The following is a 15,327-nucleotide window of genomic DNA, read 5'->3' as shown; positions in this document are numbered from 1 at the left end:
ATCTGCCTTCACTCCATTTTAAGATAGTGAAGAATACAAGAAACAGGGCATGATAGATAGAGCAAGATGCACCAACAAAATGGCTTTTAAGTAAGCTGCATTCACAATTTAAGATCATGAAAAGTGTTGCAGAGAAAATCATCACAAGCTAATAAACCTAGAATGATCCTGCAAAGGCTCGTCATCGTTGGATAAGCTTCAAATACCAAAGTTGCACATATTTCAAAACAAATGATTAATCAAGCTGAAGGTAAACATCAGTTGCAATAAGTAACTTGATGGAGAGGGCAATCTGTGGTCATGTAAGTACTAAAGGGACCTAATGTCTATCTGACCTGACACAAGAAATGTTGCCTCGCATGAGAAATGATCATTGATCGAAACAACATCACCAGTAATCATCATCCCACTGATAAAGAGCAGAAGATTTAATGATGCCATCATCATTTCATATAGCATTATGGAGAGGGCAGAAGCATGACAGCTCTATAATTTGTAGCCTATAATAACACATGAAAATTGAAAGCCTACCTGAGATGATAGGAGTTGACAGAGAAGACAACCTAAAAGGTTACAGACTACCTTAAAGAAATTGAAGTACACTAAACCCCATCAAAATGAAGGCCGGCCATAAAATATCACCACAGTAATTAAAGTGTGCGACTTCATTTCCTTAAAGCAGAAGAAATCATAAAGCTATATTATGCTTTGTAGCCTTATTAAAGCAAGAAGTAATGATCATCTTCCTCCTGAGTGCAAATATATGCTCATTATTTAGGGGTGAAAATAGATCAGTTAATATCTGTCTGGAATCATTTTCTGCATTGAGCAAACCCATATATGGAAACAAATTATAGCATCCAATAAATATCTGTATTTGTATTTGCATCAGTCAAAGAGAAGTGGATATGGATATGGATACCCAAATATTTAACTCATATCTGAAACCATTTTCAGCCATATTAAGTACCATATAGCCCTCACAGATATCAAAGGCAAAAAAGTGATAACATCAATCAATTTTCAATTTAATTTTCTTACCTAACAGCAGCATTTTTAATTTGGTGGATTGAATCCTTAACAATTGGTCTTTAACCAAGTGTGTAGCATTGCAGAGTTACTAGGACCTGTGACGGCCTGGCCCATTAGACCAGCCCATCACAATGTTAGCCCACGTGCCCACAGCAAAAAAAAGAAAAAGAAAAACGAAAGAAAAAGAGAAGCCCGAAGAAGACTCCCATCGGAGTCTTCTTTCTCAACGACTTCCAAATGGAGTTGAAGTCTCAAAGGCCGCCGAAGACTAGGAAATCCCTAGCCTCCACCTCTATTTAAGAGCTCCCTAACCCACCCTTCAAGCCACCACGAGCACCGGCCCTCTTCTCTCTTCTTTCTCCCTCTTTTCTTCCATTGAAATCGCAAACTACCCTCATTGTGCCCACCTAAAATCGTGGCTGGAGACATTGCTAAAGCCCGAGGTAAGCCCCGGTCCTCTTCCTCTCCTTCTTCCCATGCCTTTGTGCATGGCCACCGGCCATCGATGCCTTTAGCCTTGATGTCGAAGCCCTAGTTGGGACATCGAGCTTCCTACCTTCCTCCCCGTAGGTGATGGCCGTTAGTGATCAGCCAGTGATAGGAGAAATCATGAAAAAAATGACGTCCCTATTTTTTGAGTATTTTTTCTTGTTTCCCACCATCCAGTCCTCATCGCCAATCGTCCACCACTGCCTGCCGTCAGCCGCCACGCCGCTGCCGCCAGTCCTTGAGCCATAAGCCACCAGCCCACTTCCTCCCCTTTGGCCAAAGAAGGGAAGAAGAAAAGAAAAGAGAAGGAAAAAGAAGAAAGAAAAAAAAGAGGAGAGAGAAGTGTCTCACTCTCCTCTCTCTCTCATGTCTTTCCCTACCCTCTTTCTTTCTCTCTCCTAAAAAAAAGAAAAAAACAAAAATAAAAAGACTCATCCTCTCTCTCCACTTTTCTCTCTATTTTCTCTCTCTTTACCCACTTTCTCTCTCTAAGAAGATCTATAAGTCCCGAACGAGTCATGCCTTCCTCTTCTATGAACCTGTGTTGACCCCACCAAGAAGACCCCAAACCACTTTGGTACCCGAATGGTCTATCGGACCGATCATTTGATCAACAATCTCTTTTATTATTTATTTTATTGAATTAATTGAAAAAAATTGATTATGATTTAATATTTTAAATAAAATCACCTGATTCTTCAAACGAAGTCCAAAGATCTAAGCAAACGAGGTAAGTGGATCTTACGTTCCTTATTTATTTTCAAATTTTCATGGTTTCCATGTATATGGCTTCTTGTTAATAAATTCATATTTTCCATAAAATAAGGATCAACATGTATATGAAAATTCATACTTTATTATGAAAATTGATTTCACGAATATTTTTAAGAAAAAGACTTGTTGGATTATACCATTCATGTTTTTCCCAACTACATATGTGTATGTTCTAAAAATATATATAAATATTTTAAAGACTTTCAGATAGCTATGACAGCCTAACTGAAATGGGGTCAATCGACAAATGGCCATGTACCAACGGATATAAAGTTGGTAACGAATACGAATTATGACATCTTATCGATTACGATACAGCCCTGTTACAGTAAAAAGTGACCATAGCATGAATATCTGTGAGTAATGTTTTTAAACATGATATGAACACATAATAAGAATGCTTTATGAATCACCATGCTTACAAAATGTTCATGACTTATGCACGCATGACTGATTCTATAATTTATTTTATTGTGTCCTATGAAAAGCTTTATTTTATATTATCTGTTATTTTCTCAATATTGCATTATCATGGAAAAATTTATGCTTGATTCGATAAGCAAGTGTAGATTTTACTTATTGAGCTGGTATAGCTCATACCTCTTTATTTTTCTTTTTGTTTTACCTAGGAATAAGGGCAAGAACAATAGAGGATCCAAGTTTGGGGGTTTGCATAACAAGCTTAAAAATTTTGTAGCTGAAACTTAGTTATTGGATGATCATGGATTTGTAATTAACCTATTTATAAATTTTGAGACATGGGTTTGATATTTGATTTTGGATTTAGATATTTTGAACCAATCTTGGTTTAATTATTTGATGAATGATGGAATTGAATCTTCTACTACATTTTATTTATGATAGATTTTAGCTGACTATGATTGATAGGCTCCACATTATTGAGGGTAGAACCCCTTGATAGCATGGCCATGCTATGTCCATGTTTAGAGAATAATAAGACCTACTAAAAGTAAGTGGCTGCCATTATCTCTTTCTTGTTTTTTGTACAAGTATTTGTTTGTTTTAGAAGATAATAAAAGAAAGTTGGAGGGCTTTTATAATTAATTCGAGTAAATGAAACATATTAGAATAATACCTTAACTTATACCACCTGATCTTTATCCAAATTTATATCTGTACTGTTAACATCTGATTTGAACCCGTAGCTATTTAAATCAAATATGCATCATACAAATTTAGCATCCAAATTAATCCATATCTATATGCATATTCATTAAACAAATCCAAATTGCAGATATAGATATACTAATTTTCCAATCCACCATTCACTTATCAGCAATATTTATCGATGTAATTCCCTTAAGCAATTAAACAAGACAAATTTAGTGGTTCCCCACCATTAAGCTTTTTCATTGGAAGATTCCAAGCATGGATCTATTAATGGACTTGAAATTTCATATTTACAGTGGATTGCCACCCTATCTGTGAAGTTCCTTTTAGATGATTAAGGTTATTGTTTGGTATTGAGGACTGCAAGAATAAGAATTACAAAGGCAAGGAGTCAACCATTTGAAAACACTACTAGAAGGATGAGATATGAGTTAAGGTTGCAGCATGAAGGGAAAAAAAATGAAACCTTTCACTTAAGCTGGATAGCAATGGTAATTAGAGGGATAAATGGAAGGTGGAAGTATTGAAGTTATGCACTTGATACATCAGGAGCAACCAAAGGCTCACATGAAGCTTGTGAATTGCACTTAAATCATGTGGAACCCAAAGTCTTCATTGCTCCAAAAATCGAATAAACAAGACAGCATAACAAAACTAGGGAATCAGATGAACATGCCCTGAGTAGTGATAGATTAGAAACATACATCACCACAGCCTATTAAATTGCTTCTACAAGTGATTATAGAAAATAAGTACTTACAAGTAGAAGATCAATGGAATGCTGCATATATTTATTGCCACCATTTTTCCTGGATAAAACATACTCCAAAATATAACGAATGTGCTCCGTGTTGAATATTGAATATGAACATTTTGAGGAGAGTGTCTTAAAAAAATCATAACTTGAATTTTTCTCCCCAATCCTCTTAAGAAATGAACCCTGAAAACACGACCAGAATAAAATCAGAGAAAATACAAGTTAAAAAAGGAACATAAAGAAATCAGTAAACAGCAAAAATGTCAGATGAACTCAACCTCAGGAAGGAGATTGACCAAGATGATAAAAATAGAGATGTAAATTACCATAAATTCTAGTTATTTTAAAGTACTTTCTCTCCTGCTACAATGAAGTAGAAACATAAATAAACATAGAGAACAATAGATATGGACCATATGATTTTTCTGATAATATGTGAATGTACATGTTTGTCCTTGAATATAATTACGAATAGTAAACTGATCATTTTCAGGTATATCAGTATGATAAGCGACAGAAGAAAATAGCACTAATGGAGGTTCACATTACCATGAGAATATTAAATCTGGGAAATTTCACTTACCAACATACCAATAGCAAGTCCAATAAAGATGGAATGACTGACCTATCATACCTTGCCAACTGTTCAGATGAGTTCTTCTACCTTTAAAAAGGTATACAACTGATACAAAGGCCCAGATAATGGATATATTCCTAAAGAGTTAGTTAAATTGACGATGAGCAAGACAAGCTGCCAATGAACTAATGCCAAAAATTCTAAAAGAAAATGTTTCACTTCAGTGGTACCCATGACAATCTACCAAAGAGAAATGGCAATAGAAAAGCTCCCTTACAGTCCAACCTGCTGATTGGGTAGACTGACTCCGGACAACTGAATCTGCCATACGTCATCAGATGGATGGTTTTCCATTAAAATTGTGTGATGAGAGGGAAGAGGAGAAGATTTTGGGGAGGAAGCAGGGAAGCCAAGAATATAGAAAATGATAGTAACAATCCATGGCTTACAGAACATTTGGGCAAAGAATAATGCTAAATCTACACAGCCTGTCACATACCTTTTGGCGTGTGGACCCTACTGCCAGTCAATGGAATCTTGGATGAAAATAAAGGTATCTATGCAGCAAACATTGAATGCAACTTTTCAGCTACAGATCCATGTAGATCATGCAGTGAGCTAGAAAAATATCTAAAGCTAACCTAATGCTTACCTGTTAACTGATTATCATTACCTAGATTCAAAAAGTGGGAAGAATGGAGTTAGTAATTTAAAAGTACCTATGAGACATGGTTGTAAATTTTAGCACCTAGTAGTACAAGCAATACAAAGTTCAAATATCCAAAATTATGACAGAGTTGCTAAGTGGTGTGGCAACCAAGGTAGGAGGCACCTAAAATGACACAATGCTGGCCCCAAATATTTGTGACAACCCTTTAAAAGCAATCCACCAAAAGAATTGCTCAATGCTACAGAATGAAATTATGATGCACTTATCCTCAAAATACTGCAAATTCCAAATGTGGTGACAACATACTTCGTTCTTGTCTTGAGAGAGGGTTTTCTGTTCAAGGAAGCACTTGATGATGTAAAGCAGAAAAGAGGCTCATCCAAAAAAAAAAATGGTGATCTTTAAAATCATCAAATTTAACACAAGTCCCATAAGGCCACAACTGCTCAATTCACCTGTCTAAAAACTTCAGATAGTGCCCCAGATGTTGACCCTTGCAATGGTATCCAAATCAAGTCCTTCCAAGATGGGCTGCACATCAACATGTCTTATGTGATTGATCATGTACATCAAGATTAACAGTGAAGTCAAAGCCACTATTCAGAGTGTCATTTTTTGGTGGGCCACTAGGTAACCCATGATTACTTTAAATTTTTATGGGAAGCATGTTGTTAGGTGTGACAAATTCTCAGTTGTGCCTAGGCCATCCCACAGAATAAGCAAATTTAACTGCTCATTGATAGCTGTAAGCATTGAGGCATTTTCACAAAAAAGTATTTTTGGTGGCAGGTTACTTGCCGCCAAGCACCACAGTGCAGTGGCCTTGCACAGATCTTATCTAGGTTTCAACCTCCTCCAACCAAATATTTAGGTGCTAATGCCGGTCCTCAGCCGCACAGTGCATGCCAAGGTATGTACATGGTTTAGCATGACACTGGATACCCGCACCACCATCCTTCCCTTCAAGCATGGTGGAATTTGGAGCGCAAAGAAGGAAAAAACAGAGAAGGCCTTCCACAGCTAATCTCCCCTTATTCTCTAATCTTCTCTCCCTCTTTTTTTCTCCGCTTCTCCATCCCTTCCTCAGTATTCCATTCTTCTACTGATGTGGATTTTGTTAGCTGATTAGACCAGCACAGATCTCATTATTGTCCCAACAATCATTGGGAAACCCTCAAAAACTCCTAAAGGGTCACTCCATAAACCATAGTCTGATTCCCTGCCCACCAAACCCCAATAAAAATCCTAGAAATTTCCTTTGAACTGACCCACATGACTACCTTGTTAGTAAACGAACAATATATTTCTCCTTTGACACCCTAGTAGCCATCTCAAAGCACATATCCTGTACTACATCAACAAGTGATCAGTCAGTTGTTCCTTAATAACCCAAATTTTTTACTTAGAGGTAATAACAACACTGTACATTTTATAGGAACATATTGTATGCAAAGATGGTTTTGGCTCTTACCCAATTGTATCAGTTTGAAAGAAGCTAGTTACATTATTCAACGGTTAATCTGAATGCACTTAATATTTGCTAGGACCAGATCTATGCTTAAATTTTATTTGCTACTGCATGTGAGCATTTCTGATTTAGACATAATATTTTTTCATGTTAACAATGTCATGGTACTTTGGTTACATCATAGAATATTGGCAGAGGAAGCCGACTTCACTTCAAAAAAACTAAAAAAAAAAAAAAAAGGGGCCAAAGCTCAGGTTTCTTTTCGAAACAAGGGCTCTGCCTTGTTCTGATGCCACAGAGGAGAGGGGGCTTCCAAAGCCCTCCCGCCCCGCGGTCATCTTCCTCTATCTCCCTCCCTCTCTCTTTTCCTCTCTCTCCCCCCTCCCTTGCAGGTTCCCTTTTGTCGATGTGCGCCAAAAATGACACAGCACAATACCATACCGCCGGCTAACTGGCATGAGTGCTGGTTCCGGTACTGCAGACCTTGAGAATAATAATACAGTAGTAATAATCTCCTTGATTGTTTCCGTGCCAATATATTTTTGATAATGACTCTATGTCCCTGGATTTTTAAAATTCCGACAAAAAAAAAAAGGCCCAATATCTAACAGTTTTTCGATAATAAGTAGCATTGGAAAAATTATTTAGTGTTTCAATTTTAGTAAAGCATATAGAGCCTCAGTTTGGCAGTTTTAGCAGCTAGACTCCAAGTTTCAAAGTTCTTACCAAAACATCAGGAAAGTTTTTCCAAAAAAAAAGAAAAGAAAGAAAGAAAATGAAACAAAAGAAAAAAAGTCAAGAAAAGGTACTACTGCACATTATTATTTTGTTTCATATAGGACCTGTTTATGAAGTCAATATTGCAAATAAATGAAATTCATAAAGTATGCTATTATATGTATTGATGAACTCCAGTTGTTTAAAAATTTTGGTTTGGCCAAAGATTCCAGTCAAAACTGGTTGAAAGCAACAAAAAATTGATCAAAACAGCAGATGATAGTCCAAACCAAGCTTCAGGTGCCAATTCAAGCTTGGTTTGGCCAAAACTTCAGACTTGATAGTAAGCCTTTTTTTTTTTTTTGGCTCTCTCCTTGAGAAGTCTATATTACTTCCTAACGTGATCATAAGCCTCAAATGAAATATGTAACCAGCAAACTATCTCTAATAACTCTAGTCAAGAAATTAAAAGCCATCTAACATATAATGACTCAAGAAAAAAATAAGGAAAACATTAATTCCAGATTTACTGAAAGAGATCATGTACTTGCCCTGATGGATTGAACAGTTGCAAAAGTAGTTTGTTCATCAACCAATTCAACCAATGCTTTAAAAATATTTTTATCTTTCATTTGGTGCAATTTTTGAAAACACTCCTCAGCTTTAGAAGAGTCTATGAATGAGCTGGACATCTTCATAAAAGATTCTTGGATTCTCTTGTGCATTTCTTCCGAAGCATTCTCCTGCATTATAGATTCAAGTAAATTTTCAGAGGGCAATGCTATAACATAAATGTATGTTAGACACATAGCATCTTCAACTACACCATTATGCAATGAGCTGAAAATAAGAAAAGAAACGCTAAAATGGAGATAATTTTAGTGAACTACAAAGTGACCAGAATATGTCAAAGCTAGATTTTGCTTATTACTTTAACCCTGAAGGATGAATATTCTTAGCTCGTGATTATATTGACAGAAATTAAAGCATAGGTTTACTAATTGTATCCTGCCTCATTTGTAAAGTTGTTCCTTTGGACCTCAGCACATACTTGTGTCAACAATCTTATGATGAAGAATTTGGGACATCAACATTTTCTGATGATCAAACATTAATGTTAGTAAATACTAGAAAGGCTAGCAAATCCATGATCATATAATTTTTTTAAAAAAAAAGATAAAGTTAAAATAGAGAGTCTTAATCTAATAAGAGATCTTTAAATTTCATCTTACGAATAAAATCTACTGAAGAGCTAAACCAAGGTACTACAGATGAGCCACTAGTGCAAACTTCAAGTTCAAAAATGCATGCGCACATGCATGCATGAGAAGAGGGTGGTGGAGTTAGTTGAGATAGTACGCTCAAAATCATGATGGAATATATCTAAATTGCATTTCACACTTTCAACTTGGTCTACAACATCTAAAATGCCTAGAAAACAAATGTTCTTGAATACCTCACAGCTTCTATCAAGTAATCCTAGGATGGTTCAACATGATATAGTGTTCAGCGATAGACATATCCAAACTCTCAAACTTTTTTGCTCTTTTATATATCAAAATCAACGATCTTATTCTCAAGTAATATGGCCTCCAAGGTCTGTAATCTTGATATCAAGTATTGTCCCAGTACAGTACCAAAATAAATTGTACAGACACTCGAGCTGTGTATAGGTTCAGTACCAGTTTATTATTTTTTACCTCCTTTCATTTTTTTGACTTTGAGGCTTATTTTAAGATTATATATCTCTAAGTTAAGATTTTTAAGTGTGTTTAATAATATTTTATTTCATATTGATCCCAAGATATTGCAAGATTGCTTAATGGATACAATTGCAATTATTAAATATAGATGTGCAACTCAGTGTGCAAATGCATATCATTGTACGTCATAATTTTTGTTATATGTATCCTTCTTTCAACCATTACCTTTTCTTGAACTCTCACTATTGACTTTTGTCATCCTCCCCATACTTTTAACTAAATTGTTTTTGCCTTCATTTTATAATTTACATAGGCAACATTGTCTTGATATATAGGTAGACATGACACAAAGGTCTAGTTATTGTCCTGCTCCTAGCGCTATGGTTGCACCTCTCTATATCTCTCTCTAATTGTTGCTGCCCGATTTACAATCAATATCAACTAGAGAGGCATTGGCCTTAACAAACCAGCAAATTCAAGGAGAAGACTTCAACTAGTGGATTCCAAGGTTTATTTCCAATTTTTTCTATAAAATTCCTATTGAAGACAGTATCAAATTTTAGCCTAGTCCTATATTCATAGTTTAATACTAGCATGTTTTCTTATTATTCGGTTATATTTCTAGTATGATTTTATACTGGGTTTAATACCCAAATTAGGGATCATGTCTTAAATATACACTCCAAGTTACAAAAAAATGAATTTTAATTCAGATTAATATAGAACCCTACTTAGGGGAACTACAAAATTTTGGCATGATTTTCCCTCATTACCAATGCTCGGCCTATTTTGGGCATTGAAACAGAAAAAGAGAGAGAGAGAGAGAGAGAGAGAGAGAGAGAAAAGAATAGTGAAGACAAGGGATGGGATTATATTAAATTTGCCTCGGATTTAGACTCAAAATAAAACCGCTCAGTATTTCAAGGGAAAAAAAAAAGAGCCCAAGATGGCCTTCTCCTCTAGTATTGGAACCGGGATGGCTCAACCGCCACAAAAAGCTCCGAAGTGAGCAAAACCAGGCCAAGTCACCTAACCACCACAAACCACTCCGAAGTAAGTAGAATGAACATGATAAATGAAAAATAATTGTCCATTAAAACAAATGAGAAGTTTGCAAGTTGAACAAGTGCAATATCTATATGTGATAGAACTAGAGGCAATATAGTTCTTAATGATTAGCTCCTTTCGATGAAAACTACCAACAGCATAATTATGCTTATGGGCTCATAGTATTGAGCACATGCAATGCACGCAAAGGTAAACACAGATGGTCATAATATCATTTGATGAAACATTGATAATGCACTCCCATTTTTACCTCATGCATTCCTCTTTTATCCTTCCTAAAGCAAGAGTTGAACTAATGGGTACAACGCCTAGCAAACCATGCTGAACATGATTCGAGGCATGCTAAACCAGACCGGTCGGTTACCAGCATAGCGGCTTGAACAAGACAATAACCTCCCCTTGGCTTTCTTGATGCTTCGAAGTTCGAACCCTTGCCTCCCCTCCCACCTCCTCCTCCAGTCTCTCTCTCTAGATGAGTCCCCTCTCTCCCTGTCTTTGGGTTTGCTCGAAGCCCTCGCACCAATTCTAGCCTCTCCCTCATCGGAAAGCCCTCAAAGCCGCTCCAAAGCCTTCCTTCTCTGCGCCCCCCCCCCTATAGCCTTCCTCTGGATCTGAACGTGTCTGACAACATACCAGCCAGGTGAGTCATCCATCTCCCTCCCTCTCTCTCTCTTCCTCCCTCTTTTTTCCCTCTCTCCCTCCCTTTCTTTATTTTAGAACACTATGGCATGGTAGGATATAGGTCCATATCACACCAAACTAGTCACTAGTCGATGCGAACCCAGTACAATCCAGCAGACCTTGAATGGGAGTACACTATTGTTAAAGTAAAAACACATAAAGTGCCTCGAAGAAAAAAAATGCCAGCATTTCAGTATGGAAGAAGCTTGGAGACTATGCATGATGACTCAAGTAATTTGCATTGTAGCATTAGAGATGATCAAAATCAAATCATGTTTCGCATACCATATATAATTACACCCGACTTGCACCAACACAACAAGATACATGCATTCCATTTTCATGCATAACAACAATGCTAAGAATCACCAGACCAAGGATTGAAGTGCTAGTGCCACAAGGCATTATGGACATTGCCTTACCAAGTTGTGCCATGCCAAGAGATATGCTTTTCCATGAGAACAAAAAAGACAAAAATGAAAAAAAGTTAGAAATCCCTTTTTAACCAAAAATTTTTGGAAAAGATTTGATAGATTGCTGCCAACCCATATCAGGTGTTGATACTAGCCCAGCACAATGCTTGCTGGCTAGCACCTGAAACCATCTGCCAGCAAAAACCACTTTTTGCATCTAGACAACATGCAAGTTTTGGTGAGTAGTACACATTTGAAAACTAGCATCGTCATCAGAATAAAAATTCAAAATAAAATAAAATTCTTTCCAGAAATAACAATTTACTCAGTAGAAGCCTACTTTGTCCCTCATTGGACAGTACATCAATTACAATGCATTTACACTTGCTCAGTTGCTCTAATTGATTCATGGATAAAAAAGATTCTTTGATAGAATCTACTTACCTATCATTCACTGTAAAAACAAATCATTAAAATTTTGCAAGCAAAATGGGTTTTTACACGCCGGAATCAAGTAAGAAAAAGAACAAACTTTTTCTCAAATCTTCAAATACTCAACTCTTCAAATAATAAAACAATCCTTGATTCAAGCTATTTGCTGCCTCTGATTGCAATATGCAAGCTCAAATAAATAAATAAATTATTAAGGTTTTTAGGGGGAAGAAAAGTGGAAAGCAACTTTTGTGATTCAAAAACTTAAGAAGAAAAGGTTCAGCTGGTTTAGTTGTGTGTCATGAACTCCTATTTGTACCAACCTAGACCAATGCACCACTAGATGAGCCAAGGTAAAAAATTTCATACATCAGAACTTAGTACATAAATGATAAAACTTCTATTTTGGGAGCATCTATAAGAGCAGCGGATATATAGCAATATGGTGCAACGGGGCACTTTAAATAATATAAATTGGATGGCTCCAAGAAAGAACTAATAGGAGTGATAAAGAATTAAAGAAGCAACAAGAATCACTTTCATTAGTTATTGGCAGTTCGAAGAGACCAAAGAACAGAACTGAACAGAAAACATCATTAAGTCAACAAGAAGTGAATCATAACAGTTCTTGTGCAAAGACATCATTTACATTGTTCTAGATTTCTAGGGATAGACATAAATATTGCATCTCATGGACTAAAATGATTTACAAGTCAGCTTAAAGCATGTTAGATTAGGACTGATCCTAAGATGCCTGAGACAGAGAAATATTTTGGTAGTCGTTGACTCCTTGCGCTAAACACTAACAAAGAACACATCACTAGGTCAGTGAAAAGAGGGCTAGCATAAGCATACGTGAATCTAATAGAGCAAGGCTAAAAATTAGTCGGATACAACAACAATAAAAGAGAAGGACGCATAACTCAATACTAAGATGTGCTTCAAACTCAAAAGCAGAAGCAGGAAAAAAAAAAATGCCACTTTACATTCAACGATAACGTGCATTTTGAGATACAGGGCCAAAGGAGCTAAGGCAATGTGCTTTAGTATGTAAGATGAGAATGATAGTCTGAAACATATACTTCAGAATCAAAGAACAAATGTTAAAATTCTGCCAGACATGAAAAAATACAATAGTGAGGTGTACATGATTAAACATAACAACAGTACAAAAGAACAAAGATACTAATTTAAGTGTTTATACAAGCCATAACATCAAATCAAAAGAGAAAAGAAAGAATAATATGTAAGAATGTGGGTTAGTGTTATCTCAATGTATTCAATCATCTGAATCTTATTCCCATAAAGAGAGTTCACAGTACCTTCTCCTTCTCTCGAAGAGACAAATATTCTTGCAATTCCATCTGCAACCTGATGGCAGTCATGCTTTGTCAAAAATAAAAAGATAAATAATAGTACATTGAGGTTGAACAGCACACAGGTATAAATACCTTCGTTTTTGATATAGAATGGAGTTTAAAGCCTTGATATGAGGCAGCTTGAAGAGTGAGGAAAATGCAATCCAATGTTCTGTCCTCTCCTTTATAGGAAGTGATGATGGGAATAAATCCTCTGAAAATATGACCTCGATGTTTTGCGGCCTGTAACATTGTACATCCCACATTAGCACAATGCAAACCCAGATAGAGGCCAAACTTAGAAACAAGATAGCCGCCGGACCTGAACTCCTTACAATCTCTGTCGAAGCAGAGAAGTAATATTTTACATGGAATTTGTTCATAATTATCATTAAGCATGAGATGCCCCTTGGTGCACTTAGTACAGTAAGCCCGATACAACTCCAATAGCTTTTGCATCACATTCTTTCTAACAGAAACCTGCAGAGGAGTATTTGAACAGGCACCTTAGAAGTTAGTTCCTTGTAAAGAAATGATAACTGAATTATGTGAATGTATAATCACCTTCTTGTCACGAAGTCGTTCTAGAGCTTTCAATACTAGTTCGGATGGAAAACAAGTTAGGTTAGATTTAGCCAGATCACAGACTGCAATAACAGCTTGTGTTCTCACTTTATCATCAAAATCTAATAGCCTTCCCTCAAGTGCGGCTACCAAAGTTTGCAAAACAGATTCAGAAACATTGTAAGACAACGTTTAAAGTAAAAAATCAACAGCCAACTACTCACTTAGAATATCATGTGCTTCACTTCCAGATGTATCAGCCATATAGCATGCTTTAGCACACTCTATAGCTGCAATTCTAATTTCCGCAGATTTGTCAGAAAATCTTTTCAAGAATTCTACAAAAACTGACCGGTATTCCCGACCAAAATGAAGATTCGAGAGGACAAGAAGTTTCCCAATCAAATGAACAGCCTCCAGGCGGACATCCACCTGATCAGTCTGCCAGAAACATAGATTATATTAGGATTTGAGGGAAGAGACAAGAATGAAGGACTTGATTCCAAGATACAATCCACGAATAAGAACAATTTCTGGTTCAATTTTAGTAAGTGGATTACATACTATTAGTTCCTGAGACAAGTTCGGGATGACAGCAATAAGAATCTGGGGAGAACACTGGAATATTTCCAATATAATTTCATGGTAGTATTTATTAAGCTCATATGTCGAAGCATCCCTGTTCAAAATAGATGATGTTAAAAAACACCGAATCAAGGGCTCCAACTTCCCTGCACAATTCTGAATGACAGAAACAGCAAGCCTGAAGGACGTTCCCTGCAAGTAAGCAGTCAGTGTAAGTAAACCACTCATTTAAGCAGTTTTTCCCAGGTATGCAACAAACTACCTTTCCTTTGTGAAAAATAAGGATTTTAAATTTTAAATATCATAACAATTTATGCACTTAAGGAAAAAAAAATCCAAGTCGCGCTTTAACCAATATGAAGTTAATCATACGATGTTAAAAAAATCAGAAGAGCAACAAATTGTAAAAAAACTAAAAAAAAATAGAAAAAGAAACCACGATAGATAAACCCTAAGAAAAATATGTAACATAGATCTGACTACCTCATTGTGTCTTAAAGAAGTTTCATGACTTTGATATGAAAAGTCTGATCACACCATTAAGAAGCTACCATTAAGGGGGCAAACATGCCAAGCCAAGTAGTAAACTGTTCGGAATCAGCTCATCCATACTGTATTCCTGCTTTATTGGGGGGCCTCAAAAGAGTATAAGGACACTACTCTGGTTTGGTCCTGTTTATTCATGAACCAAATTGGGCCTCAATAAAAAAAAAGGGTCATATGAACTATTAAAGAATATGACAATCGTGCTCTTGCTTTCACTTGGTTCAAGCCATACCTCCAAGCTCCAGTTATGCGGATTCATCATTACTTTGGCTATGCTTAGTCCTCAGCCTAGAGTTCTCATGCTGGGCCAGACTAACAATTTATATACATGTGTATTTGTTTCTTCTTCCAGCTTTAATGCA

The 15,327-nt window shown here is 36.3% G+C and overlaps 1 protein-coding gene across 2 annotated transcripts in view; it reads right to left on the bottom strand.

Moving 5' to 3' along the window:
* Positions 1-15,327, bottom strand: part of LOC105038055 (sister chromatid cohesion protein PDS5 homolog B) — a 41,561-nt gene that overhangs the window by 20,521 nt on the left and 5,713 nt on the right. For both annotated transcript variants that reach the window (XM_073250792.1, XM_010913746.4), the window contains exons 5-12: positions 14,399-14,611; positions 14,059-14,275; positions 13,835-13,980; positions 13,593-13,750; positions 13,364-13,513; positions 13,235-13,283; positions 8,167-8,358; positions 4,187-4,366 (exon numbers count right to left, since the gene is read on the bottom strand). In XM_073250792.1, coding sequence (XP_073106893.1) covers positions 4,187-4,366; positions 8,167-8,358; positions 13,235-13,283; positions 13,364-13,513; positions 13,593-13,750; positions 13,835-13,980; positions 14,059-14,275; positions 14,399-14,611 — 1,305 coding nt within the window. The remainder of the gene's footprint in view (positions 1-4,186; positions 4,367-8,166; positions 8,359-13,234; positions 13,284-13,363; positions 13,514-13,592; positions 13,751-13,834; positions 13,981-14,058; positions 14,276-14,398; positions 14,612-15,327) is intronic.

This window comes from Elaeis guineensis, chromosome 1 (assembly GCF_000442705.2).
Source record: "Elaeis guineensis isolate ETL-2024a chromosome 1, EG11, whole genome shotgun sequence".
In the NCBI taxonomy this organism is placed as follows: Eukaryota; Viridiplantae; Streptophyta; class Magnoliopsida; order Arecales; family Arecaceae; genus Elaeis; species Elaeis guineensis.
This window is presented reverse-complemented; position numbering and strand designations above follow the sequence as displayed.